Source organism: Chelmon rostratus, chromosome 5 (genome assembly GCF_017976325.1).
Source record: "Chelmon rostratus isolate fCheRos1 chromosome 5, fCheRos1.pri, whole genome shotgun sequence".
Taxonomy (NCBI): Eukaryota; Metazoa; Chordata; class Actinopteri; order Chaetodontiformes; family Chaetodontidae; genus Chelmon; species Chelmon rostratus.
In genome coordinates, this window is record NC_055662.1 from 22,265,755 (window position 1) to 22,288,901 (window position 23,147).

A 23,147-nucleotide genomic window follows, 5' to 3' on the forward strand; every position below is an offset into this window, starting at 1 on the left:
TGAGATGGCAGAACAGAAGGTCGATAAAAAGGCGAGAGACAACAGATGAGGGCTTCGCAGGATTCATTGGAGGCCCTTTTTGAGTGTGAAGAGCAGGCAGCAATGAGCGTCTATAAGCATCTCCCACCTCCTCTCTCACAGACTCAGAACACCCCGTCCTTTCCACCTCCTCTCTCACTTCTACCCTTCCTGTAACCATAGAGACCACCATTGCCTGAAGAGAGGTTTTCTCCCAGACAGACGTGGTGGTGTCAAATGAGGATCCTGGATGTGCGTGTGCATAAAAGCACACAGCTCAATTTACAGACACCCCCTCCTGAACAGTCTTTGTAAAAAAGGGACATGTATTGTACCTTCACACTGATGCAGAGAACAACAGGATGCGGATGCCAATCAAATTGCACGCTTGTCATAACAGGCTTCTTAAACAAGGAAGCTTTAATTTCAGTTTGACCATCTGCAGTGTTATGCATGGAGAATGCAGATTTCAGGCCTGTTTTGTTGTAGAGTTTGCACAATGTATTCTGTATTGTTGTCAGGATCATTTTGTCCCTTTTAGTGCTCCTTTACAGCTCGAGTGTCCTACTCTGTAGGTGATTTGAGGCGTGATCCATCCCCTAGTAGCAGACAGAGAGCAGGGGCAGAGGGGTTGTTTAGTTGAATATGTTAGTCGCGTCTGTCTGACTCATTGATCCTTCATCTGACGGAGGTTTGTGCAAGTTAGAATCTATGGCCCGGACCACGGCTTCTGAATATCAGTAGTCTAACTGTGCTGTGTATTGATAACCTCATGTTACTGTCCATGGTGCTGAAGTAGCAGATGGGTTTGTAATTGCACCTTTTTAATCTCAGTCCCACCCTTCTGTCAGTTTCATCTTGCATCGATAATATTCTCTAAACCATATACAATAAATACTTAATTCTATACTACATTGTAGTCTATGCCCTTTACAGAGTTGAGTCATCTTCATGATCAAAGTGACAAGTAGCAGGGTGTAGTCAGGGAAGAGCAAGAAGATCATACAGACACACTGCTGCCTGTAGTAATATTTCCATGATCATTCAGTAGCGTCTGTGATACTTTAAAAACACCCCCAGACCAAGCCACCTCTGTATGGAAATATTTTAAGAGACATGACTATAGGGTTAAGGCCTGGTCCTTATTTGTCCCTCCATGTATGTGACATGTCCAGGGAGTACAGATCAGTCTTCCCACTCTCAGAGGTTCCACATACTACACAAAGGTCCCTGATCACCGGGTTGAATCTGTAAATACCAGCAATGAGACATTCAGTTCCCTTTATTGAACATAGTCTCTTTCGTGCAGCCTCGCTCTGCAGCTCCCTCCTCCAGCAGCTCTAGAGACCCATTCCTGATCACTGACTCATAAAAAAGAAATGCTTTTGACATTAACAGTCGCCACATAACACAAGCAATAAGGCGAGCTTCAGGCTGCAGAAGTGCAGCACGATTATTATTGAGATGGCACAGAGCAACAGAAGTGAACTGACAAGGGTGATGAAAATGTGAGAAGTGTCTTGAATGTACTGTGCAGCCTGGAGGTTTGATGAATGTGAGCTACAATCTGCCTTTATCCTCAAACCAACACGAACCACCATTTGTGTATTGAAGACCAGTTATATAATAGCTCCGACAACATGACATGCCTGCTCGTTCAGTAATAACAACGGTGTCAGTAACTTGTATTGCAGTGCACACACTACTTTATAAGGAAGCCAAGTGGTGTGGCACATTGTAACTGGTACTTTGTGTATCTTATAGTGTGTGTGCTTTTTCTGAATGCAGGTTTTTGCACCAAACAGAGACAGATGAAACACTCAAGAGTACATGGTCAAGAATATTTAAGTAGCTGAGCAAAGGAAAATAACATCTCTTTGGCAGAAACAAGGAAAGCACTTTTGGCTAGACATAAAAACAATACTGGCAAATGTCCTGTTACTAAACATGATCACTTCATACAAGCAGCTGTATTCATCTGTATGTGTCCAGAACCTAAGATTGACAGATATCAGATTGTAGCTTGTAGCTAGATGCTAGCATCAATAGCTGACTTTAGGAGTTGTATCAGGCATTGAACCCTGTCTACCAGCTTTCCTGGTATGTCCCCCACCCCATTTTAAGAAGGTACTACTAGACGTACAGACCTATTAGATACGTCCGTCAGCTTTCTCCAAGTAATCTGTGGACCCTTCAACTTTTTTCTGTTAGATTCCTCATACAGGTGTGAAAACTCACAGCTGAAGTCCAGTGTTGAATACTGATTCATAAGTTCTGCTTCAATAAATATGTGCAACTTCCTCTCAAATCAAGAATAGAATAGATGTGTTGAAAATCAACAGGCAAGTTATATAAAAAGCAACAAGGCATAAACATGAGAGAAGAAAGCAAAGTGCGAGTAAAGATTAGATGTTAACACAAACATTTGTTCGGCCAAAAGGTATTTTTCACAAATATGCAGTGAGCTCTGATGAACAGTCATTGTCTGTCACACAACCCAGCTGATAAGATATGTAGCTCATGTTGATAGATCACTGAGAGTGATTCACTACTTGAAAACATTGTGCTCCAGAGAGATTTTCTCTGCGCAGAGCAGAGGTTTACTGTTTACTGTGTTTGCCACAGAAGACAAACGTCCAGCATGAGTGTCAGGTTCAGTCATGGTTAACGGATAATGTGCAGGTATCGGAGGTCAGGATATAGGAGGTTGGCTAGCAGGGCCAGCAGTCGGGGTCCGTCTCTGAGACAGTGTCCTGGGTAGCGGATGAACTGGACAGCTTTATTCACAGACTCCTCTAACTCAGCGTACTGCTTATTGCTGGCCATGGCCTCCAACATCCCCAGCGTCTGCATCCACAGAAGAGACGAGAAATACTAGTTATTTTTAGAAGATAATTGCAGACTAGAAGATGAAAACACCATGTTTGCAGTTTTCGTTGCATACTTGCTGTGCTTTCGCAGAAAGCTGCAAGTCACTGGTGGGTTGGAGTCGAAGCTCGGTCTCTGATGGCACCTGGACTGTCAGGAATGCTGCCAGACTGCGTACCGCCACCCTAAACCTGGGTTATTTATCAACAATGAAAATTTATATTGTAACATAATACATAATACATAATATATATGTGTTCATTAGCTAACAAAATGCATGTGAGCATACCTATTAGAAACAGGGGACCTCTTGCCCAGGCCTATAGCTCCTAACAGCCCAGAGTTGAGTCTTTCTTCTCCCAGCTGAAGGAGCCTGGTTTGCAGCCTCAACAGACCCATGACGACTCCTGACACTTCGGTCTGGCCTGACTGCGGCTGCAGCTGCTCCGCTGACAGATTTAGAGCTTTGTGCCACCAAAGAAACAGCTTGGCTTCGTCATCTGGACCGCTGGACACAAAAAAAACACATCATAGCATGCATCACACATGCCAATACGCTAAATTGACTTTTGAAACCCATAAGAGACCAAATGAGAGACTGAGGGGTCAAACCTGGGGAAGACCTGATTGGTCCATGTGTTGATTAGAGCCAGAGTCCTCCTCTCATTGGCTGCTGTGTATTCAGTGTTGAGGCGCTGCAGGATGAAAGCATAGAGCGTCAGGAAGCTGCCTCCTGATTGGCTCTCAGAGAGGAAGTCATCCACTGTAAGCTCAGGCACCTGCAGCGATGCCAACACAGGACCCCAACCTATAGACTCCTCCACAGCTGAAATGAAAACAAAGACAGAAGGAAAAAAACATGTGAATCCTTGATTGCACATTAAATGATCTAGACTAAAAGCAGAGATTTAAAGGACTAAACCAAATTTGGGAAATTGGTAAGAGATATTTATCAGAGGAAAACACTTTCTGTTCCTGTAACAGTAAGCCATAAACCATACAAGCGACTTTTCAAAGGAAAATAGTAGTGACCCCAGCCACTTTGGTTACCATGGTTGAAGTACGCTGTAATGCATGCCTCCATGATGCGCGTCATGTGCCGTACTGATGCAAGACAGCGCGAACAAGCTGTGAGAAGAGGCAGAATAGGGAAGCCCCTCCCCTTCCTGTCCAGCCAGGTGATAACATGACCAGCGAGCGCCTCGCCTGTTGAGACACCCACTCCATTCAGCAAAGCCAGAGCGTCGCTGAACAGGCTGCAAAACGCCATGTGCCTCTGCTCCAAACCCGTCTCTGCAGATGGGAAAAGAGGAAGCGGTGCCGTCGAGGTGATCAAAAGAATTTGCTACTAATTATTGATAATGTTGTTGAGGAAGACGTTGAGGATGACTCACCCGGTGGGTTGAACGTGACGATGCCCTCCAGAAGTGTCTCCAGCTGAGCCTCCAGGCTGCTGAGGCTGATGCTGCCTCCTTGCTCCAGAGTCACCAAAGACTGCACACACCAGCACACATACACTCCAGCCTTCAGTGTCTCCTCCTGACAGACAGAAAGTAACAAAGATTATAGGGTTTTTTGTTTGTTTGGGTTAATGCTATACAGAAATACAACCCCATTCCAAGAAAGTAAATAAAAACAGAATGGAGCAATTTACAAATGAACTGTGTTTATCGACAGCAGCTTTACGAAGTGTTCCTGAAACTGTGGTAACATCCTTTATCCAATCATGTGTTCGCAAAGTGCTGAACCTCGCTCCATGCTTGTTTATGAAAGACTGAGCCTTTCCAGAATGCTCCTTTCATACCCAATCATGATACTATCACCTGTTACCAATCAACCTGTTTACCTGTGGAATGATCCAAACAGGTGTTTTTGGAGCGTTCCACAACTTTCCCAGTCTTTGTTTGCTCCTGTCCCAACTTGTATAAAACGTGTAGCTGCATCAAATTCAGAATAAGCAGATATTTACAAAAAATCAGTGAAGCTGATCAGATCAAACATTAAATATTTTGTCTTTGTTCTGTTTTCAATCGAGTAAAAAGGATTAGCAACTTATCACATTCTGTTTTATTTATGTTTTACACAGCATCCCAAAGTTATTTGGAATTGGGTTGTAGACATACGAATAAATTCATAACTTTGTCATTTAATAATACATTATACATTATAAAAGATATTCCAAGGCACACAAGCAGAGTATGTTTCCCCAAATTAAGAGCCCCTGCCCCCTAAAACAGCTAAGTGTGACATTGTATCACAAATACAATTTGGGCAATATTTGGATTCAGCAATTTAATCCTTAGGCATTACATAATCTATAAATGATTAATGCAGTAAATCTAATCCAAAAAGAGATTTTTCAAGTGAAGAATTTTTCAAGTGAAGAATAAATGGCTGCCAAACCTTACTTAACATGAAATGTTGGTATGAATGTATGGAATTTCAACAGCTTTTAATGTATATTTTTGCTATAATTAGCAGTACCCAGATTTGACAGCAAGGCTGGATTGGAATTTGTAAAATGAAAGTGAAAACGCATTGCTGGATCTTGGAATAGTCCTGTGCACAGTACAGCTTGGAAGTGGACTGCCACAGTCCGTCTACTTTGGAACATTATCCTGTAGTGTATAAAACTGACTTCTGCTGCTCTACCTCAACAGCAACTCTAAAGCTTTAAGTGTTACGTTTCTGTAATTTGGCTGAGAGATACAGCGCTGGCAGAGAGAACTGAATTGTTTAAGTCTAAATTTAATGCGGATGTTCCAAGCCTCCCACTTTCACACAAGATGTACACGCCTGGGGCAGTGTGCACACAGATATAGGAGAAAAATGAATTCTTATATTCTCCAACATTAGGACTCCTCTGTATAATACAGCTGTTCATTGACAGTCATATCTACTCTCTGCACTGACCCTATAGGTGATGCTCTGATGAAATATCAGCTGTAGGTGGATATTTATGGAGTTATGAATGAATGTAGTGGCCAATTTATAAAAAATACCAGATGTACTGAATTTATATTAAATCATGAGTGGGTATGTTCTCTGGCCTTGAAACCTAAAGCTAATCCATTTTTTGGTATTTGTGGCTGTTGCAGGCCTGTAATAAGACCACCCAGTGGCCTCCCTGCCTGTCTACCTGCGAACATGCGGGCACTCTGCCTCATTGAGAAATTGGAGCTCAAATTTTACAATGCTAACATGCTAGCTTGACAGCTATGAGCACTATCAATAGCCATATTCATTGTTTACATTTATTATGATAATGTTAGCCGTTTTCTTAGATGTGACTGACACATTAAGGTAGTTGGATACAGTTAGCGATGACAACATCAGTGATGTGTTCCAGTATACGCGCCTGAGCCACCAGACTCCAGTTTAGCAGCTAACACAATCGCACAAAGCACACAACGACAGCAGTGAGCAGCAACTGTCAGGCCGAGTCAGGCTGGAAGATACGGTGGTGATGGCTATTTTGCTTGTGTTTATGTGATTGTGGGATTTGGGAGTTGTTTATTCATGAATTAATAAAAGAAACCGTCTTCTCATCACCACTCCTCCTGGACCTGTCTCTTTTCGTGGACTCGTCCTTCAGCAGCAGTCAGTCAGTGCATGTTCAGGTGTTTTGGGGGGAGTGACTTTGGAGGGAGGCATGAATGGAGGGGATGGGTTTTTTGGTTGCATACTTTCAGAAACTAGTTCACTTTTGCTGGTTTCTTCATTGTTAAACACTCGAGGGTTAATGAACTGTAGCTGTAACTCAGAAGAGACCTTAAGAGGTTCAGGATGACTTAATAAATCTGTGATTTGATTTGTAAAACCAACAATACTGCGTTGTCTCACCCTGTGTGGAACTTCGTTAGGCCGGGGGTGGAGCCCAGCAGCACTACGCAGGGATTTCAGCAGCAGCTGAGGCGCAGAATCAGCAGTGAGCAGCAAGGAGGGAGGGTAATGGGTGCTGACATATCCCAGAATGCCCTGGTATGAGGACTGGTCCAGTTGGTGCCAGGGAAGAGAGGTGGATTGGACCAATAGGCTGAATAAGGGGGAGTCCTGGAGGTTGAAGAGAAAAAAAAAGAAGAAAGGATGAAGAAGGGGGAAGACGTCTGACCCTGATGTGAAACCAACATACTCTGGACTCACCTGTTGACTCAGGATTTGTTCTTCCTTTGCCAGAAAAACTAGCATGTATAGAAGATAGACCAACATGGTGTGCGACTCCTTCTGAGAGTCCGGTAGAGTTGGATATGCTGTTGAGGTTGGGGGTGTTTGTAAGTGGTCACTTAGGACACTGAGCCAGTTAACGTCACATAAGACCTCTCCCAGAAAGAGAAAGCAACTCTTGGGACTTCCTCTCTCCACCTGCAGGCAGAGGAAGGCAAGAAAAAAAATCCACTCTGTTAAAACACTGAAAAAAAAAATCGCGCCTCAACTGCCTGTTCTCAGATTGTTTATTACTTTGGATCATAGGTTTGACATTTATAGCTAAATTGGTAATCCAGTTCTCGAGAAAGTAATCAGGAGAGAAAAAACTACAAATCAATGGACAGAATGGATGATGTCTTTGTTTGAATATGAAGCAGCTTGTCTTTACCCTCCCTGTTTACTTCTCTCCCTTTCTTTGCTACACTTTACCATTCATGGGTAAACAAATATGATTATCATCTGCTGGGATTTGATTTTTGTTTTAATGTTTTTATATATTTTTATCTGTGCAGATTCTGTATCGTAGCCTCTATAGATCTGTGTGGGTCTTGAGAGACAGGAGCTTGTTTCCAGGAGCAGGGTGTTGATACTATAATTACTGGAAGTCAGGCTAATAATAGGAGCTAGGGGGCAGGGACCCAGGTATCAAATTAACAAGCTCCACTGTGTCATGCATGTCTAGACCAGCGTGCAGTGTTGGGGGTCAGGGGTTAGGAGTCAAAGGGCACATTGTCTCACATTGAAGAGCTGCTCCATTAGCTGAGTGTCAGGGTGCAGGTGTCTCCAGGGCAGGCTGCGGAGGTGTGTGTGGTACAAGTAGAGAAGGTACTCAGGTGTACGGGGAGAGGTGCAGCTCTCACAGTACTGCATCACACACAGCCACAAAGCACCTCTCTGGCCGGGCAGCAGACGGTCTGCAACATACATACACAGAAATTTAGAAATAACTTCGGCAGTACAGTCAACAAAGAACAGAAGCAAACTCAAGTGTGAAGACCGGACTGATGGGAACCCACCTCTGAATTTGTGATGCAGTGTGTCAGTGAGTTGAGAGTAAAGCCCAACCAGACATCCTGCCGCACTTGCATCTGTCTCCAACCAGGGGTAACACTTGAGGTTACTGAGACAAAGAGACACTGATATTGACTTTGTTTCATTTTCGTTACCCCAGAAAGCACTAAACTGCTCTCTTCATGTATCCACCAGGAGAATCGCAGTTCAAACCTCCGGCCAGGAGAGGGACTTTATTGTGACACAGTTTACTTATAACACAGAGGTAAACATCAATGTTTTCTTTTGTGTCTGAGCAGTGTTGAGTTTGTGGTTGGTTCCATGCAATGTATAGTGTGTTTCAGAGATTTCAAATTCCCACTTTTGGTTCAGTTGGATACTACAACTACTACAACACTATAAGCATGTGCGATCCACCTGTCAAGTCAAGATGACATCCGGAAAAAATCAAGCTTGTGGGATGTGGATATTTTTGATCTGCTGCCCTCGGTGTGTTTTACATCTGCCTCTCAGACAACAGTTCCACACTGCAGGTACACCATGCTTACCTGCCATCATCAGTGTCCAGAGGAAAGATCCAAGGCTTGAATAACTTCACAATCTTACTGTGTAGGTCCTGCAGAGCTGGAGATTCATACAAGATATGTTTCACTTTCATAATGACAGATAACGCATATAAAGCATATGAACAAATCACTTTTACGTTCCTCAAATGCGCTGACATTTGGCAGTTACCTTTCATTATTTTGCTGCTGCCCACTGACTCTCTGGCACAGCTGCTGAGCTGCACGTTGATGAGACAGCCCATCAAATGGTCCCAGAGGGAAATGACCTCACTGATGTAGGGAGCCCAGGCTGGGTAGAGGCCGAAGCTGCGCAGGTCCGGCTTACTGAGACGACTCCGCAGGAAGTAATCACTCAGCCAACCAACGGTCTCATCCACCTGTTAGCGAGCAATAAAATCACACAGCGACGTTGGATTAGTAATGAATGTTTGAGCATTGCACAATTTAATGAGAAAGATAGAATGACATGTTAGCTATTATCAGATGAAGAGGTTGGAATGTATTAACACCAACATTAGTTACCTGCTGAGGGGAGAGGCTGATGGAGGATCTGTGGGGAGAAGCAGGGGGTCCGACAGCACGGCCGGAGACGTCAGTGGTGTTGAGGGCTTGTTCAGCTTTGCTCTTGGTATGGCGGGTTGGAGGTAAGCAGCCCAGCACTCGTAGAGTCACCTTCCAGCACTCTGGACTCAGTAACTGGTTTGAGGAGCCTGATGACATTAAGAAATGCCTTTGTTGTTAAAGAAGCTGCAAATCAGACACCTTGAAATAAAAGCACTACATCAGAACTTTGACAACTGACTTTGTATTTGTGAATTCATTTGGAATCATTTTATCTCACAGGGCTTTCAACGATAAACATAAATTCTGTCTTGATAAGATACACAAACAGAAACACACTTGTGAACACAATCAAGTCAAATCTGATTCAGCGCACTGATGAAATGATTTACTTTTGTTAATTAATTATTTCAGTCTTTTACTGGTGGGAACATGAGTAGGATGAATTCTTTCAGAAGCATAAATGTGTTTTGATGAATCACAAGAGAAATTTTTAAAGGAGCCCTTGCTCCGAAGTGAATTACTGACCTCAACTTTATTTATATAGCACCTTTCATACAAACAAGCAGCCCAGCCACAGAGCAACATTAAAACAACATAGACAAAAAAAGTAAAATCAAAAATAGGAAACAATAAATAGAATTTAGAAAGACTAAAACTGACCAGGTTATGTGTAACTTAACAAAGAAAAAATTAAAATGATGATGCAAGTTGTGGTTTAAAGAGTTAATTATTATATGACTCATCAAAGTCTGCGGGGCAGCCTCTGTACACACACAGACACACATACACACACAAACACTTACTGGTCATGAGCAGCCTCAGGCAGTCACTGTAGTGATCAGGGAAATGGTGGCGTAAAAGCCAGGTCCAGTGTTTGGTGAAGAGGTGAAAAGGCATGAGAAGTTCAGGCTCAGGGTCTCGGCCGCAGACGCAGAGAGCTCCATGGACCAACTCCAGCAAACGGGTTCTCTCCGCAAACACAGGATGGGCTTCATTCAACCACTGGGACAAATCAAACTACGAGGGAGAGAAAAAAGCGGTACTGTAACTAGACTGCTTTAGGCGTATATCGTCTTTCTTCAGCGTGTTGCCATTTTTGTCTAGGCTTACCTTTGTGAGTAGCATGAAAATGACATCAGCGCTGTCGAGGTGTAAGGATGTCACCACGTCCTGGTAGAGAAAGACGAGCTGATTGGGTGCTGCGTTGGGAGTGAAGAATGGGGAAATGAGTGGGCAAAGACGCCTCTGCTCCAGGATGGTCTTCAGGACGCGACCGCATTCCTCTGCATTGCCCTGAATAAACACCTTGATACAAAACAATAAAGCGTAATGCAAGAGTGAACCTGGGGCCTTTTATCAATCAATGTCCAATTGGTCACCGCTTTGTCCTATTTCATCCCTGAGCAGCAGTGTTTCTGATTGAGGTAAGGTTAACAGAGGTGAGGGACTTAAAAGTATTTGGGCATTCTAAATAAAGCTACACAATGCTTGATATAAATTTTGTCCTGCTAACAAGGGTGTGCGCACCTGTCCCAGAATCTCCACACAAGAGGAGAGGTACTGACGTGTTGGGGGATGTCGCAATGTGTCTTCACACACATAGGAGACCACTTGGTAGAAGGCAGACACGCCAACATGCTGCACTGCCGGTGATTTCTGTGCCTTGTACGTATTCACCAGAGACCTGAGCACGTAAGAACATCCATGAATGAGTCAAAACATCCCTTTTATAATCATTGTTTCTGCCCCCAAATGCGTTTGCACTTATATCTATCATGCTTTTTCTTTTGACAGCATCATCTGTTCATACTGACGTGATAAAGTTCTCCGTGTGGACAGCAGCCTGGGCCAGGCTTTGAGGTGGAGGAGCCATGGAGTCGGTTTGCAGCTTCTTGATGTCCCTGCGCAGTGACGTTATCTGAGTCTGCACTGCCTCCTGCCTCTGGACACGCTCACACTATGAAGGTACGGAGACCACACACAAACACATTAACAGATCACAAAGACTTTCTTAAATGGACAAAATGTTTGCTTTTATGTGGTTTTGCTGGTCGTACTGTGACTGTGATGTTGGCTGGTCCCTGGCAAGGCTGCCCTCCCTTCCCTTTACACTCTAAAGCCATGGTCACTTGCTCTGGCTGGTTCTTATACAGCAGAGGAAGGCTCTCCAGCAATTCCTGCTCCATCGCCACCTGCTGGGCTTCACGTGCCACTGCAACCCTGATACCAAGATGAATAAACATTTCGTAATCAGCGTGTAGCTTTGTATATGCATGTTTGTATGAGTACAAAGAAGCGTGTGCAATTCTGTGTATGCATGTGTGTTGCTTATCATGTGGAAATGTTTTAATCTTTGTATGATCTTCAGGTACCTAGCCTGGTCCTGCAGGATGCTGAGGTCCTGCTGCATCAGCTCAGCAGCAGCTTTAGAGTCAGTGAGGCAGGCAGGGGGCACTTCAGGGACGGGAGCCTTCTGCTTCTGCAGCTTTGGAGCTGGACGGGGATCTGGATGCTTCTGCAGGTTGGACAGGATACGATCCCGTGCTGCACACAGAGACACACAAAGCACAACATTAAACTGGTGAAAAACTAAACAAAAAGTCTGAATTGTCATGCAAACAAGATGAAATGGTGGTAAAATCACTTTTTGTTGGCGTAATATAACAAATACAAAAAACAAACATGTATCTACATGCATGCCTGCATGCCTTCTGAGGTTAACCTTTACATTATCTTTTAGATCTAGAGTATCAGTTTTGGCTGTACCGTCATTGAGGCTGGTGCAGTCGGTGAAGCTGGGGTTTTGGGCCTGCAAGAAGGTTGGCTCACTCTGCACCTTTTCCCACAGAGACAGAACCTCTCGCTCATCATACTGCAGACGCTCCTGGTCCACATACTCCAGCCACAGTTCCTACAGCAAAATACAACAACACAAATACAAATATATGAGCTACATGAGGTGAAGATTTGACTAACTGGCTGCAACCACTGTACTATATGTTTTTCATTAATAAATGTAAACACGCATAGAGAAAAACCCACCTGCTGCCGCTGCATAACCTGTGCTAGTCTGTGTGGTTCATACTCGGGTGGAAGAGAGGGAAGGTATACTTCCTGCTTCTGTAGAGTCTCATCATCCAACCACACAGCAAATACACCAAACAACCTGTCAACAACCAATCAGCAGAGATCTGAGAGCCTGTTGACACACTATAGGCTGCAAACAACAGGAGGCAGTGTATTTAAGTGTATTAAGTATAAGTGACCTACCTGACCAGTTCTGTGTGTACTTGAGGAGAAGTGAGGTAAGGGGGATGGGGATTGTCGGGGCTTTCGTCGCCCTGGCTGTCTGATGAAGGTGTATGTGGTGGGGGCACCCTGAGGGCCTGGCTGGCAGCATGGTGGAAGTCAGACACCTCCTGTATTCTCTGCCTCAGGTCTCTGAGTAAGGTAGCCTGAGAGGAAGCCTGGAAGAACCTCCGACCGATACATCCACCTGCAGCCAGGCTGGTGGACAAAACACATAAAAAGAGACATGGTCCCTTCACGTGGATTCTGCCTTTTTCCTCGTTTCTCTGGCTAGGAACAATAATGAGTGTGTGCATCATACCCATACTCAGGTCCTGGCTGTCTGAGGTAGAGCTGTAGGAACTTCTGCCAGACTAGGGGAAGGAGGGGGTGGTCAGGAGGCGTGGCTAAAGCCTGACACGCCCAGCGGTACACCTGCAGCCGCTGCAGAGATGGTGCTACTGGCAACTTCAGCCTCTGTTGTGCCTTCTGGCTCAGACACAGACACACTGTTAACATCATCTACATACAGCATATAGGATTATTAACCAGACTACTCGACATTCATGCCACTGCTCTTTAACTTTGAAAGTACTCTGATGTGCAACTTTTTGTCCTCCACTTACTTTGTCCTGTATTGTGAAATATCTTGCAAATTCTCAGAGCCAAATGACAGTGAAGGCTTGCTATGAATAAGTGTAATCCTGATATTTTAACCTCAACAAATGTAAAACTTTTTGTTTACATGTCTGCATACCTTTAAGGCTTGTTCTGGGGAAATGTTGGGCTCTGACAAGAGCTCATTTTCAACACAGCGTCTCAGCTGAGAATCGTCCTCAAACACACCCTCCATATTCAGCACCAGCCAAGCGAACCAAACCTGCAGACACACCGACAACAAGTCTGTCAGCACTGAGAACTTTAGTAACATGATCAAGAGTACTTGCATATACTGTTGGTGCTTTGGGGACCCTCACCTCCACACTCAGGGATTGGCCCTCTATGAATGACGGCGTGGCATTTCCAGCAATCCAGCCAACCAGAGAGGAGAGCAGACCCCGATCTCCGTGGTAACCCAAGGCATTCTGCATGAGGTATGAAAATGGAAAAATTTACAATGCTAATGTGTTTGTTCAGCTCCCTGAAGGTTTGCTGAGGAAATCATTTCACATGTGACTTAAAGTTGGCATGCTTATTAATACTTTCAAAATATAATCACTAATGATACCAGATTAGTTTGATCGCAGTTTGAATAAAAACAACTAAAATCCTAATGTCTTAAAGGTGTTTCTATTCCTCACCACCAAGCTTTTTTCTGACTGTAATGTGCAACTCATTAAATGTTAAAGATAATAATATTTATCATTGTAATGTTACTGAAGGCAGTTTGCAGTGCTATATTCAGCATCTGCACCTGTGAGACCTACTGCGTACAAGTCCCTCAATAATGCAAACCTCTAACTTGACTGAGTACATACCTTATGCTGTTGGTACAGAAGTTTCTGCACACATTCCTCCTGATGGTGTGTGAATGCAGCACAGCAGATCTGATCCATGAGGAAGAGGACTGTTTTGTCCCGGTACCACAGGTTCTGCTGAGTCAAAATCCCCACCCAAAACTCCAGCACTGCTGCAGCACCGACACGACTGGGCTGTGAACTCTCCACCACATGACTCTGTGAAATAAAACACTCACATTTATACATGTGATCTTTGGTTTGAAGATGTATGGGCTAAAACTTACATTCATTTAACAAGATGTTTTTGCTTAAAATTTGTGGCCATATTTTCTGTTTTTTTTTTGTTTTTTTTTACAAATTTCTGAGGAAAGGTTAAGCAACTGATCACTGGTTAAAGGTGATAATAAGCCCCATGTAGTTTAGTACAGTGGTCCCCAACCTTTTCTGTACCATGGCCCAGTTTAATGTCTGACAATATTTTCACGGCCCAGTCTAAAGGTGTAGCAGATAAAAACAAAATAAAATGATAAGATCGACATTAAAAACTGTGGTATTTTCTCTTTAATAATAATAATAACAATAATAATGAACGTAAATCCACTTTTTAATCATGTCAAGAGGACCTGGCACTGTCAGGCACCACCTGTTATTCAAATTATGTGAAAAAACAAAATAATGGAAATTATTTTTTCTTTCTGTGCGACCCAGTACCAAATGACCCGCGGCCCACAGGTTGGGGATCAATGGTTTAGTACCAACATTTTTCTCTGAAGTAAACTTTGAATACTTTTCCCTTTGATGAGTGGTTTACGCCATTACTGATACCTATATACATACACAATATTCTGTGCTAGATGAAGATGTGAAATACGTCTTTATGAAAAAAGCTTGTTGGGACAAACCTGAATGACGCTGTTCAGCAGTCGGACATTGTCTCCGTAGGTGGTTCCTGTGAGTAGTGGTGCTACCCGGTGCGTGACCTGCTGCGTCACACCTTGAGGACAAACGCTGTCGTACTGCAAGAACAACTGGATGCAACTTACAAACCTGGCATAAACAGAAGGACGACAGTTGGAGACAGAGAGGCTGCTATAATAAATGTCTTTCTTTCTGGTCTTTTATAGGCTGTGTGTGAAGGATGTATCTTTCTTACTGAGAGTTATTGAGCAGGTAGAAGCTGAGAGGGTAGGTTGGGGGTAAGATGTTGTCCAGAAGATGCACAGCAGCTCTCAGGTGGCGAGACTGAATCAGATTCTTCAACAACCCGACTCCATCAGTACAAAAGTGTTCCAGACTAGAAAAATCATAAAAAGAAAATCCATTGGAGATCAACTTAATTCAAATCAATCAAATGTATAAATCAACATAAGCATTAGACATAGCATGAGTACAAACCTATGTCCCACTGTTGTCATGGCAATGGACAGGTAGCATCCAATAGGGATGCCTGCTTTTACGGCCCTGATAACAGAGTGCATGCTGGGAGTGTGTGTAAGCTCTGGAGGTGGGTTGGACGTCAAAGCGGGGACCGACCAGGCTCCTTTAGGGTTCTGGGCATTGCCGTGGAGCTTCAGCCTTAGCAGCAGTTGCCATGCCCACTGACTAAAGGATGCTTCAGGAGATACGCCCAAACGAAGGACACTGGCAAGGTAAGACACCTGAAGAGAGGAGGTGAGAGAAAGTAGGAAGGCATGCAGAGTAATGTTTGAAGCAGTGATGACGCCTCAGTGGTTCAGTCTGTGAGCACAGAGTGGATGTGTCACCTGTTTGATTCCCTCTGATATGAGGCCACTGTACGGTTTGTCAGTAAGGTACTTCTGATAGGCTTCAGCCACCAGGAGAGCCACTTCACTGTGGAGAGATGAAGACAGGGCCAAGGAGCCATCCTGCAAGAGGAAACGGATTTCCAATTGTACTTAACATATCTGGACACATGACACATCATCATATCAAAACAATCTCTAAAATCAGGTCATTGTGTGTGTGTGTGTGTATATATATATATATTTATATATATTACTGCTATTTTCAATGCATAAGTGACTACCTGTGTGTAACCCCAGTCCAAACCCTCCAGTATGACACAAGCCAGTCGGTTCTCCACAGCAGACAGGGGATGCTGGAGCAACCAGGCTCCAATCACACAGATCTCCTCTGGCCGTGGCCGCCATAGACTGAGAGGCAGCTCTTTGCATAAGTACAGAGCCACCTGAAACACAAACATGCACAAATGTTTACACACAGCTAGATATTATTAGAATCTGATATTTTCCTCTCAATGTAGGTGCAGTTAAAATCTTAAAGGCTTAATAGAATATCAATACCAACCATTCCTACAGTTTGTATGGTCTCTCTCAGTTTCTCCAGGAGCACAGAGATAATGTAGGGATGAATTCTTGCTATAGCAGCCAGCAACTCCCTCCCCACTTTGGAGTACGTTTCTCTGGTTGACACACTCACATAAGACACCTGGACCAAAAATAAGAAAAGAAATGTCAAAAAACAAGGTAGGCACTGTATGTTTACTAACCAAGGGACCAGAGTGATTAATCTCTAACCACTGTTATATATCCTTGGAGCTTGGTTTTCTCCATGCTATGCTCCTTGGCATTTTTATATTGATTACCATAGGTACTCTATATGAAATACACAGTATCTTTATTCATGTAGTCTATATCTGAACAATACAGTACCATTGTTTATTTACTCTAGATCTTTATTTTTTAGTTGCTTCTTTTAGTGATTTCCATCTGCCTCTACTTGACATACCTGGTAAATCAGCAGAGTTATGGTTGTGATGAATGCAGGGTCAGAGTGCTGAGTCGGTGTGGCCATGTGTGCCAGTGCAGTGAGTAGGGAGATGCCATCAGAGCTGTTCACTTCACACAGCCAGTGCTCAAACTTCTCCTGGTGCTCCGGGTCTGTAGCACACATAAAATAAATTTTGAGGTTGGCACCTGTTAACACCAGACTGAGAAGAATAAAACAACTCACATCTGTGAATCTGATTTTAAATTCCAAATGCAATAGATGTTCCAAATGTCTTGAAAATGAGAGAAAATGAGAAATACATTCATTTTTAATATGATGATGAAACTGTGGGGTCACATCTGAGCATTACTACCATGTCAAAGTGAGTTACATTTTTGAAAGATATTTTGTGCTAAAGGCGTACACTCGTACCTCTAAGAGCCTGAATGCAGGAGTGTGTGTCACTAGCAATGCCGAGGGTATCCAGTCCTGCGGTCTCTGTGCTCTGCATAACATAAAGGACCCTCCACAGCATAGAGCTGGACAGAGTCCCATATGGCATCTCAGACATAAACAACCAAATGCCCAACCTGTGAAAGACGATCACAGAAAGTAAATGTGAAGCCCTCAAAGTAAATAATTTCCAGTTACAGCGAAACTTGAGGCCAATACCACACCTTTTGTTCCTGAGTACATGTAAAACAGCTCTGAGGAAGAGATGGTCGTATTCCAGCTGCAGTTTGTCCAAAGACAGAGAGTGTGAGCTGGATCCACCAGCACCAGTTAAACTAACATACTGGGCCCAGTGATCACTGACATAACACACTGTTATTCTGAGGAAAAAGAGAGACAACATTATGAATATCTAGTGTTATATACTACATATATGTATAGCTTTTCTATGCTGAGTGGTGCACTGACCGGATAATGTGTCCTATTCGTTTAACTAGCTGTCTGTATCGTGCCCTATTGTAGGTTTGTAGTCCAAGGGCGAGAACTTCAATGAGTGAGGAAGCAAAGCCAAAAACACGCATCATCTTCTGACTGGAAGTAGCCTGGGGTTCATACACACCTGGAAGGAAAGACGTGTGTCAGTTCACACAGTGAGAGATACAAGCCAATCGACAGAAGGACAGACAGACAGACAGACAGACTCCCTTACCCTGCTTGCTCATCCCCAGCATGCATGAATAGAGCTGCTGGAACGGGAACTGGGTGAGAAGGGAGATCAGATCCTCTTCACAGAGCAACAACCAGCTGCTGTCTGGGTCCTCATCCTAAAAACAAGGAAGCAAAGGGTAATGCAGTTAAAGGGTAAATGACCACTTACTGCACTCCTTTAAAAATATAAGTCATGACAGGTTAAATTTTACACTTGCTTACAGTTTTTTAAGGCATGAAAATTGCAGGCTACTTACTTTTTATATAAAATGGTAATAACAGACTATTGTATTGAAGAAAAATATTCTATACAGTAATACTTAAAATGTCACTGTTTTGCAAAACATGCTTCTTGAAGGTTCTTAAAACAAAGTGGTTCCTAAGCAACATATTAGTACTGACAGCAGTCCTGTTTTTAAGCCAGCAGACATAATATTTAAACAGGCATAGGTGTTCATTTGGCACGTTTTTACAACAGCTTTGAATGTGACTCACCAAATTGGAACAAAGACCAGAACATTCTGATTTACAAATTCATCATCTGCAATCCTCAGTGACACATCACATTTTCTTGGGAGCATCACAGTCAGTAAAACAAAACAGATACTGTTTTTACCAGGAAAAATAAAACCATCCATATTTTCAATAAAGTTTTCTACTTACAGTATTTCCCATGCAAAAAGATAGACTGGTTGGTTATTTGCTTTTTATTTTTACTAGCAGCTTTGATTTGTCCATCCCAAATACACACACACCTGATATTGTCCAACATATTAACTTAGATCCATTTGGATATTGCCTTCCAACACATACCTCCTCTCCACCTTCATCCACCAGTGTCCAATTGCCAGACTCTGGTCCAGAAGCCGCTGAGGTCTGGCTCTCACATGGCTTCAGATGTCCCAGAAACTCTGCACGGTGTCTAAGTCAAAACACAGGAACCACTAGTTAGAGATGTGAGGTTGTCAGACCCTGAAAGGATGATCTGGATTTTCAGAGTTAACAGCTGGTATGTAAGAAAGAGCAATTTCCAAAGGGACTCCTCTATTTACCTAGCAGGTGACATTAGGATGGCCAGAGCTTGCATAAAGTGCTGCACTCCACAGGTGTTCCCCCAAACTTGGATCTGGGGCAGAAATTGGGAAGAAACTCCTGTCAGTATGTACAACCATTGACATGACAGAAATAAATGAAAAACTGTGCCCTTCACTAACCTGAAGGAAAGGTGCAGCCCACTTGCCAACCCCAGAAGGACAGCACAAAAGATGGCACAGCAGGTACAGATGCTCTCCTGACCCTCCAACATGCAGCAGGACTGCCACCTGGAGAGCGAACAAAAACGACATGAGGAAAGACAACAACAAAATACCTCGACAAGTGGAACATGGAATAAGAAAAGTGGTTCAGTGTTTGTGTGTGTGAATACCAATCTGTCCAGCCAGTGATGGATGTCTGTTTGAAACTGTGTGTCATCCAGGACTCTACGTGTGAAGCTAAACAGGACGCTGATGGCCTCTTTCAAGGGCTGGAGAGAACAAGGCTGTGTTTGGCTGCCAGAACAATCTGATAACAAAAACAACAAGCAAACACAAAACTGGTGTAAGGTATGTACTTGATATTAGTATAATGCATGAGAGGCATGTTTTAAGCAACAGGTTACGGCCACTTCAAGGCAAGTGGAATTTAGAAGTTTCTCACCTTTTAGTAGATGATGCAGGTATGATTCCACCTGGAGGCGTGACAGCAGAGCGGTGTACGCATGTAGCGTCACCTTCTGATGGAGCAGCTCACTGCGAGCTTCAAACAGTCTCCTCAGCTCAGCCAGAACACTCTGACTGAACTCTGCTTGCTGGAAGCGGTGGTACCCACACACCTTTGACTGCTCTGCGCACACACCCTGCAGGGAAGAAGTTACATTTACAGCTGATGATCATTAGTTAATAGTTTTCTCTATACACTATATTTCTGCTTTTTGTTTTTACTCACACACCTGAAGTGTAAGCTGTTCATCTCTGAAGCTCCAGAGACGATTCTGTGTGCTCTTGCAGTCAGAGGATTGAGTATGTAGCTGTGTGTGTGACTGGGTCAGCTGTCTACGACAGCGCCAGTAGTTCTGCAGCAGTTCAGTCAGTTCGTGGTTCTCCTGCCGGGCTAGAGCACAGAACTGGGCTGCACACACTTCAACACCCTCTAACCAAGCTCGCAAACCTCCCCCTGGCTCCCAGACACTCAGCTGCTCCATTGAGAACGGCTGCAGAAGAAAACAGGTGGTGAGAGAGGCTCACATGTTAATGCATATGTACAGTATATGTAAAAACACAATGAATGCAGTCACTTAATAACTATGTTATTGCCTGGGTTTGGGCAATACTGACAAAGCCAAAGATCACAATATTTTTGACCAAGTACCTTAATGTTTATATATACAGTAACATAATGCTTGAGGATGAAGAATTTTAGAATAGTGTGGATACCATGACCAAACAGTTTCATAAATAATTCATATATAATAATAGTTACTGTTCACTTAGAAGAGTCTAACAGAAAGCAGAAATTAAACCTATATTATCACAATACAATAACCATAACCATACAACAGTTAGCTACTCTCATGTTAAAGTTCATCTCATGGCATTGAATAAACCCCTAAAAAGTGGCTTACGTGTACTCTGCACCTTTGCTTTCATTTAGCATGTGCGGATCTATGACAATGCAAATAGTCCCCGACTCTATCTCCACCAACTCCTCCGCCACTTGAGCAGACTTGTTCACCTTTGACTCTACTTATCAATGCACAAACCTTTGCTTGTTTTCAGTTTTGCTAACTAGTGTAAGCTACATAAGGGTATGTGGTAATATAGATGTAATTCTGCCTTACATGTTTGAACCAGAAACCAGCTCTGGTTTCTGGTAGCGTATGACAGCATAGGTATCATGACATGGAAATCCCACCCTATAAGATGCCAGGATTGGTTCCTTATGTGGCTGCCTGCCATTGGTACACTGCAGCTCTAAAGTGGAACACTCAGCCATGGCCTTGACTGCTTATTTCACTCCTGATATGTCTTGTAGTACATGAAAAACATCCCATGAACATGCTAACAAGATTAAAAACTTGAATTTCATTGGAGTCTTTAATATATTGTATATTGGGGGAATTTCAGTTGAATTCAAATGTCTGCTGAAATTGTGAATTTATGTGTAATTTCAATACAAAAATAACTTAGCTACCTAAGTCATAGGTCAACTGGGAAAACACATTGATGGCCTTTCAATACTGTGTTGTTCAACTACAAACAATGTATGTATAATAATCACTGTATTTAAACACATTCAGTCTTGTTCCATTTTTAATTTTTCCAAAACCCCACAACTGTACTAATAATAACTTAATGTTATTTATTGGTTCATGAGATTACCTGAATTTCTGGAGCTGTCTTGGGTAATTCTGGGTAGAGTTTGCTCCTAGAAAGTTCAGCTACAGCCTTCAGAGGCTGCAGACTTGGAGGGGAAGATTCTTGCTCAGGAAGTGCCAATACTGCTGGTCCCTTTTCCCCATTTTTCACAGCTTCCTCACAGAGCTGTATCATGGGGCCCTCCTCCAGTGTTGGGAGAGAGGGGTACAGTGCAGGGGCACTTGGGGCATTTGGGATCTGAAACTGAGTTGAAACACAAGGCTGATTCCATGACTGTGTGTCTCTTCCCAACTCAGTAGTCTGTCCTGCATCTTTTAGCTCAGCCCCCTGAGCTGCCACTCCCCAATCCTCCTCTTTGACTCTGTCAGATGCACTGTGCCCCTGAGATGACTTAGTTGACACTGATGTGGGTAAAGTATGTGATGAGGAGGTCTGCTGTTTCTCAGAGGGCAGATCTGGTGGATGTTTTGTGGCCACTGGGGACAGATCTGATGGCTGTGCTGTGGTCTCAGCAGGCTTAACAGGGTCCTTCTGCTCCTCCTCTGGCTCCTGATAAGGCAGACTGAGGGGGATGTCCGTGAAGCCAGAAGTGGAGGCCTCATCACAGACGGCTGCAGGGGCAGTGGCTCTTTTGTCTTCCTCAGTCTGCTTCTGCTTCCTGACCAGCTGAAAACACAAAACAACAACCAGAGAGAAAAAATATTATCCATTGCTAACAACTCAGTCTGTGTCACAGTTTTCTACATGTGATACCGGGCATGTGACTTAAGAGCAGACATCACTAGACAGATCTGTCCGGTCACTTATGCATTACTTGTTGGAATGGGCCTCCCACTTGTGACCTCAAAAGGAAAAAGGAAAACAGAAGGCGAAGAATGACTGCAAGTGTTAATTTAATCACCTGAGATTTTCCACTGGTTTTTGCCTTGTTCTTCTTTGGTCTTACAGCCTCCATCTTAAATGTCTACTCACACCAGCTTTTTGACAGCTCAGATCACATTGACAAACAGCTGGTTACGGTGTCTCCTGGTGGAAACAATGCTGCTAATCTGAAAACAGTCGTCATACGTGAACTAAACAGCAACTCTTAGCTGTTATAGCTAGTCAATCCTGCTATAAACAGCTAACGTTAGTACCTGGCTGTGTTGTCAAGATTAACACTTGTCACTGGTTGTAAACAAAACATTCTTGTACGGCTGGAAAAGTCGCTGGCGGAGTATAGCAAGGTGACAGCTAGCATGTCTCTTAGCGTAGACATAATGCCCACAGAATGCATTTTCGGAAAACGAAACCAGTCTCTCTTTATGAAAGTCCACTTAACGTTAGCAACATAACTAAGGCGCTCTATCTAGCCTAAGCTAAGCTAACGCGAAGCTGTTAGCTTGTTACGCTGTCTTTCGTCTTCGTAAGTCATTCACCAGCGGTAAATACTTTTCAGTATTGTTGCTCAGATTATCAAAAAAAAGATTTCAACACGCTGAGGCGAGTGACATGAGGTGGAAGCTCTTCCGCTGCTCAGCTGTCATTTGTTTTGTTTGCTTCCAGGAACTCAACGATCGCAATCTTTGATCACGTGACTACTCCACCTCTCTACGGAAGGCCAGAGAGCCCAAAATATATCGGTCATAAAAACAATCATACAAACCAACCAACACAACCGCAGTAACAGCTGAATAAGTCGTGAGCGTCTTGATACCTGGATAGTAAACACCAGTTTAATCAACTGAAAAATCCAGTCAAACTATACATTTTGTTTGAGTATTGACTTTTGTTAAGTTAATTAAGCTTTATTCATATATTTTATTTTTTATTCAGAAGAAGTCTCATTGAGAAGTCTT

General features: G+C 43.3%; 1 protein-coding gene across 1 annotated transcript; it reads right to left on the reverse strand.

Annotated features, from left to right (window-relative positions):
* Positions 1–1,847: 1,847 nt before the first annotated feature.
* Positions 1,848–22,766, reverse strand: epg5 (ectopic P-granules autophagy protein 5 homolog (C. elegans)). The gene is made up of 45 exons (XM_041937653.1): positions 22,211–22,766; positions 21,313–21,975; positions 19,884–20,144; positions 19,592–19,790; positions 19,320–19,456; positions 19,108–19,215; positions 18,946–19,019; positions 18,707–18,815; positions 17,895–18,009; positions 17,654–17,804; positions 17,410–17,565; positions 17,165–17,322; positions 16,751–16,902; positions 16,310–16,450; positions 16,029–16,190; positions 15,745–15,867; positions 15,377–15,639; positions 15,135–15,275; positions 14,884–15,028; positions 14,000–14,197; positions 13,499–13,606; positions 13,279–13,401; positions 12,844–13,010; positions 12,504–12,740; positions 12,276–12,399; positions 12,000–12,144; positions 11,606–11,777; positions 11,291–11,453; positions 11,048–11,190; positions 10,761–10,917; positions 10,344–10,538; positions 10,037–10,250; positions 9,192–9,379; positions 8,839–9,046; positions 8,652–8,727; positions 8,109–8,212; positions 7,831–8,006; positions 7,030–7,248; positions 6,730–6,939; positions 4,281–4,425; positions 3,937–4,179; positions 3,499–3,712; positions 3,176–3,394; positions 2,963–3,077; positions 1,848–2,865 (listed from the first exon to the last, which is right to left on the reverse strand). Exons 1-45 carry the CDS (start codon positions 22,262–22,264, stop codon positions 2,683–2,685), a joined length of 7,758 nt encoding a protein of 2,585 aa, XP_041793587.1. The 5' UTR covers positions 22,265–22,766; the 3' UTR covers positions 1,848–2,682.
* Between the last annotated feature and the right edge of the window lie 381 nt (positions 22,767–23,147).

Bases quoted from the DNA above. Each gene is read 5' to 3' on its own strand.
- epg5 (XM_041937653.1), bottom strand. From the start codon at position 22,264: ATGGAGGCTGTAAGACCAAAGAAGAACAAGGCAAAAACCAGTGGAAAA. The intron at 17,566-17,653 runs GTCAGTGCACCA...CTTTTTCCTCAG, and splicing joins CGAATAGGACACATTATCCG to AATAACAGTGTGTTATGTCA. The intron at 15,029-15,134 runs GTAAGAAAGATA...TGTTTATGCCAG, and splicing joins TACCTGCTCAATAACTCTCA to GTTTGTAAGTTGCATCCAGT.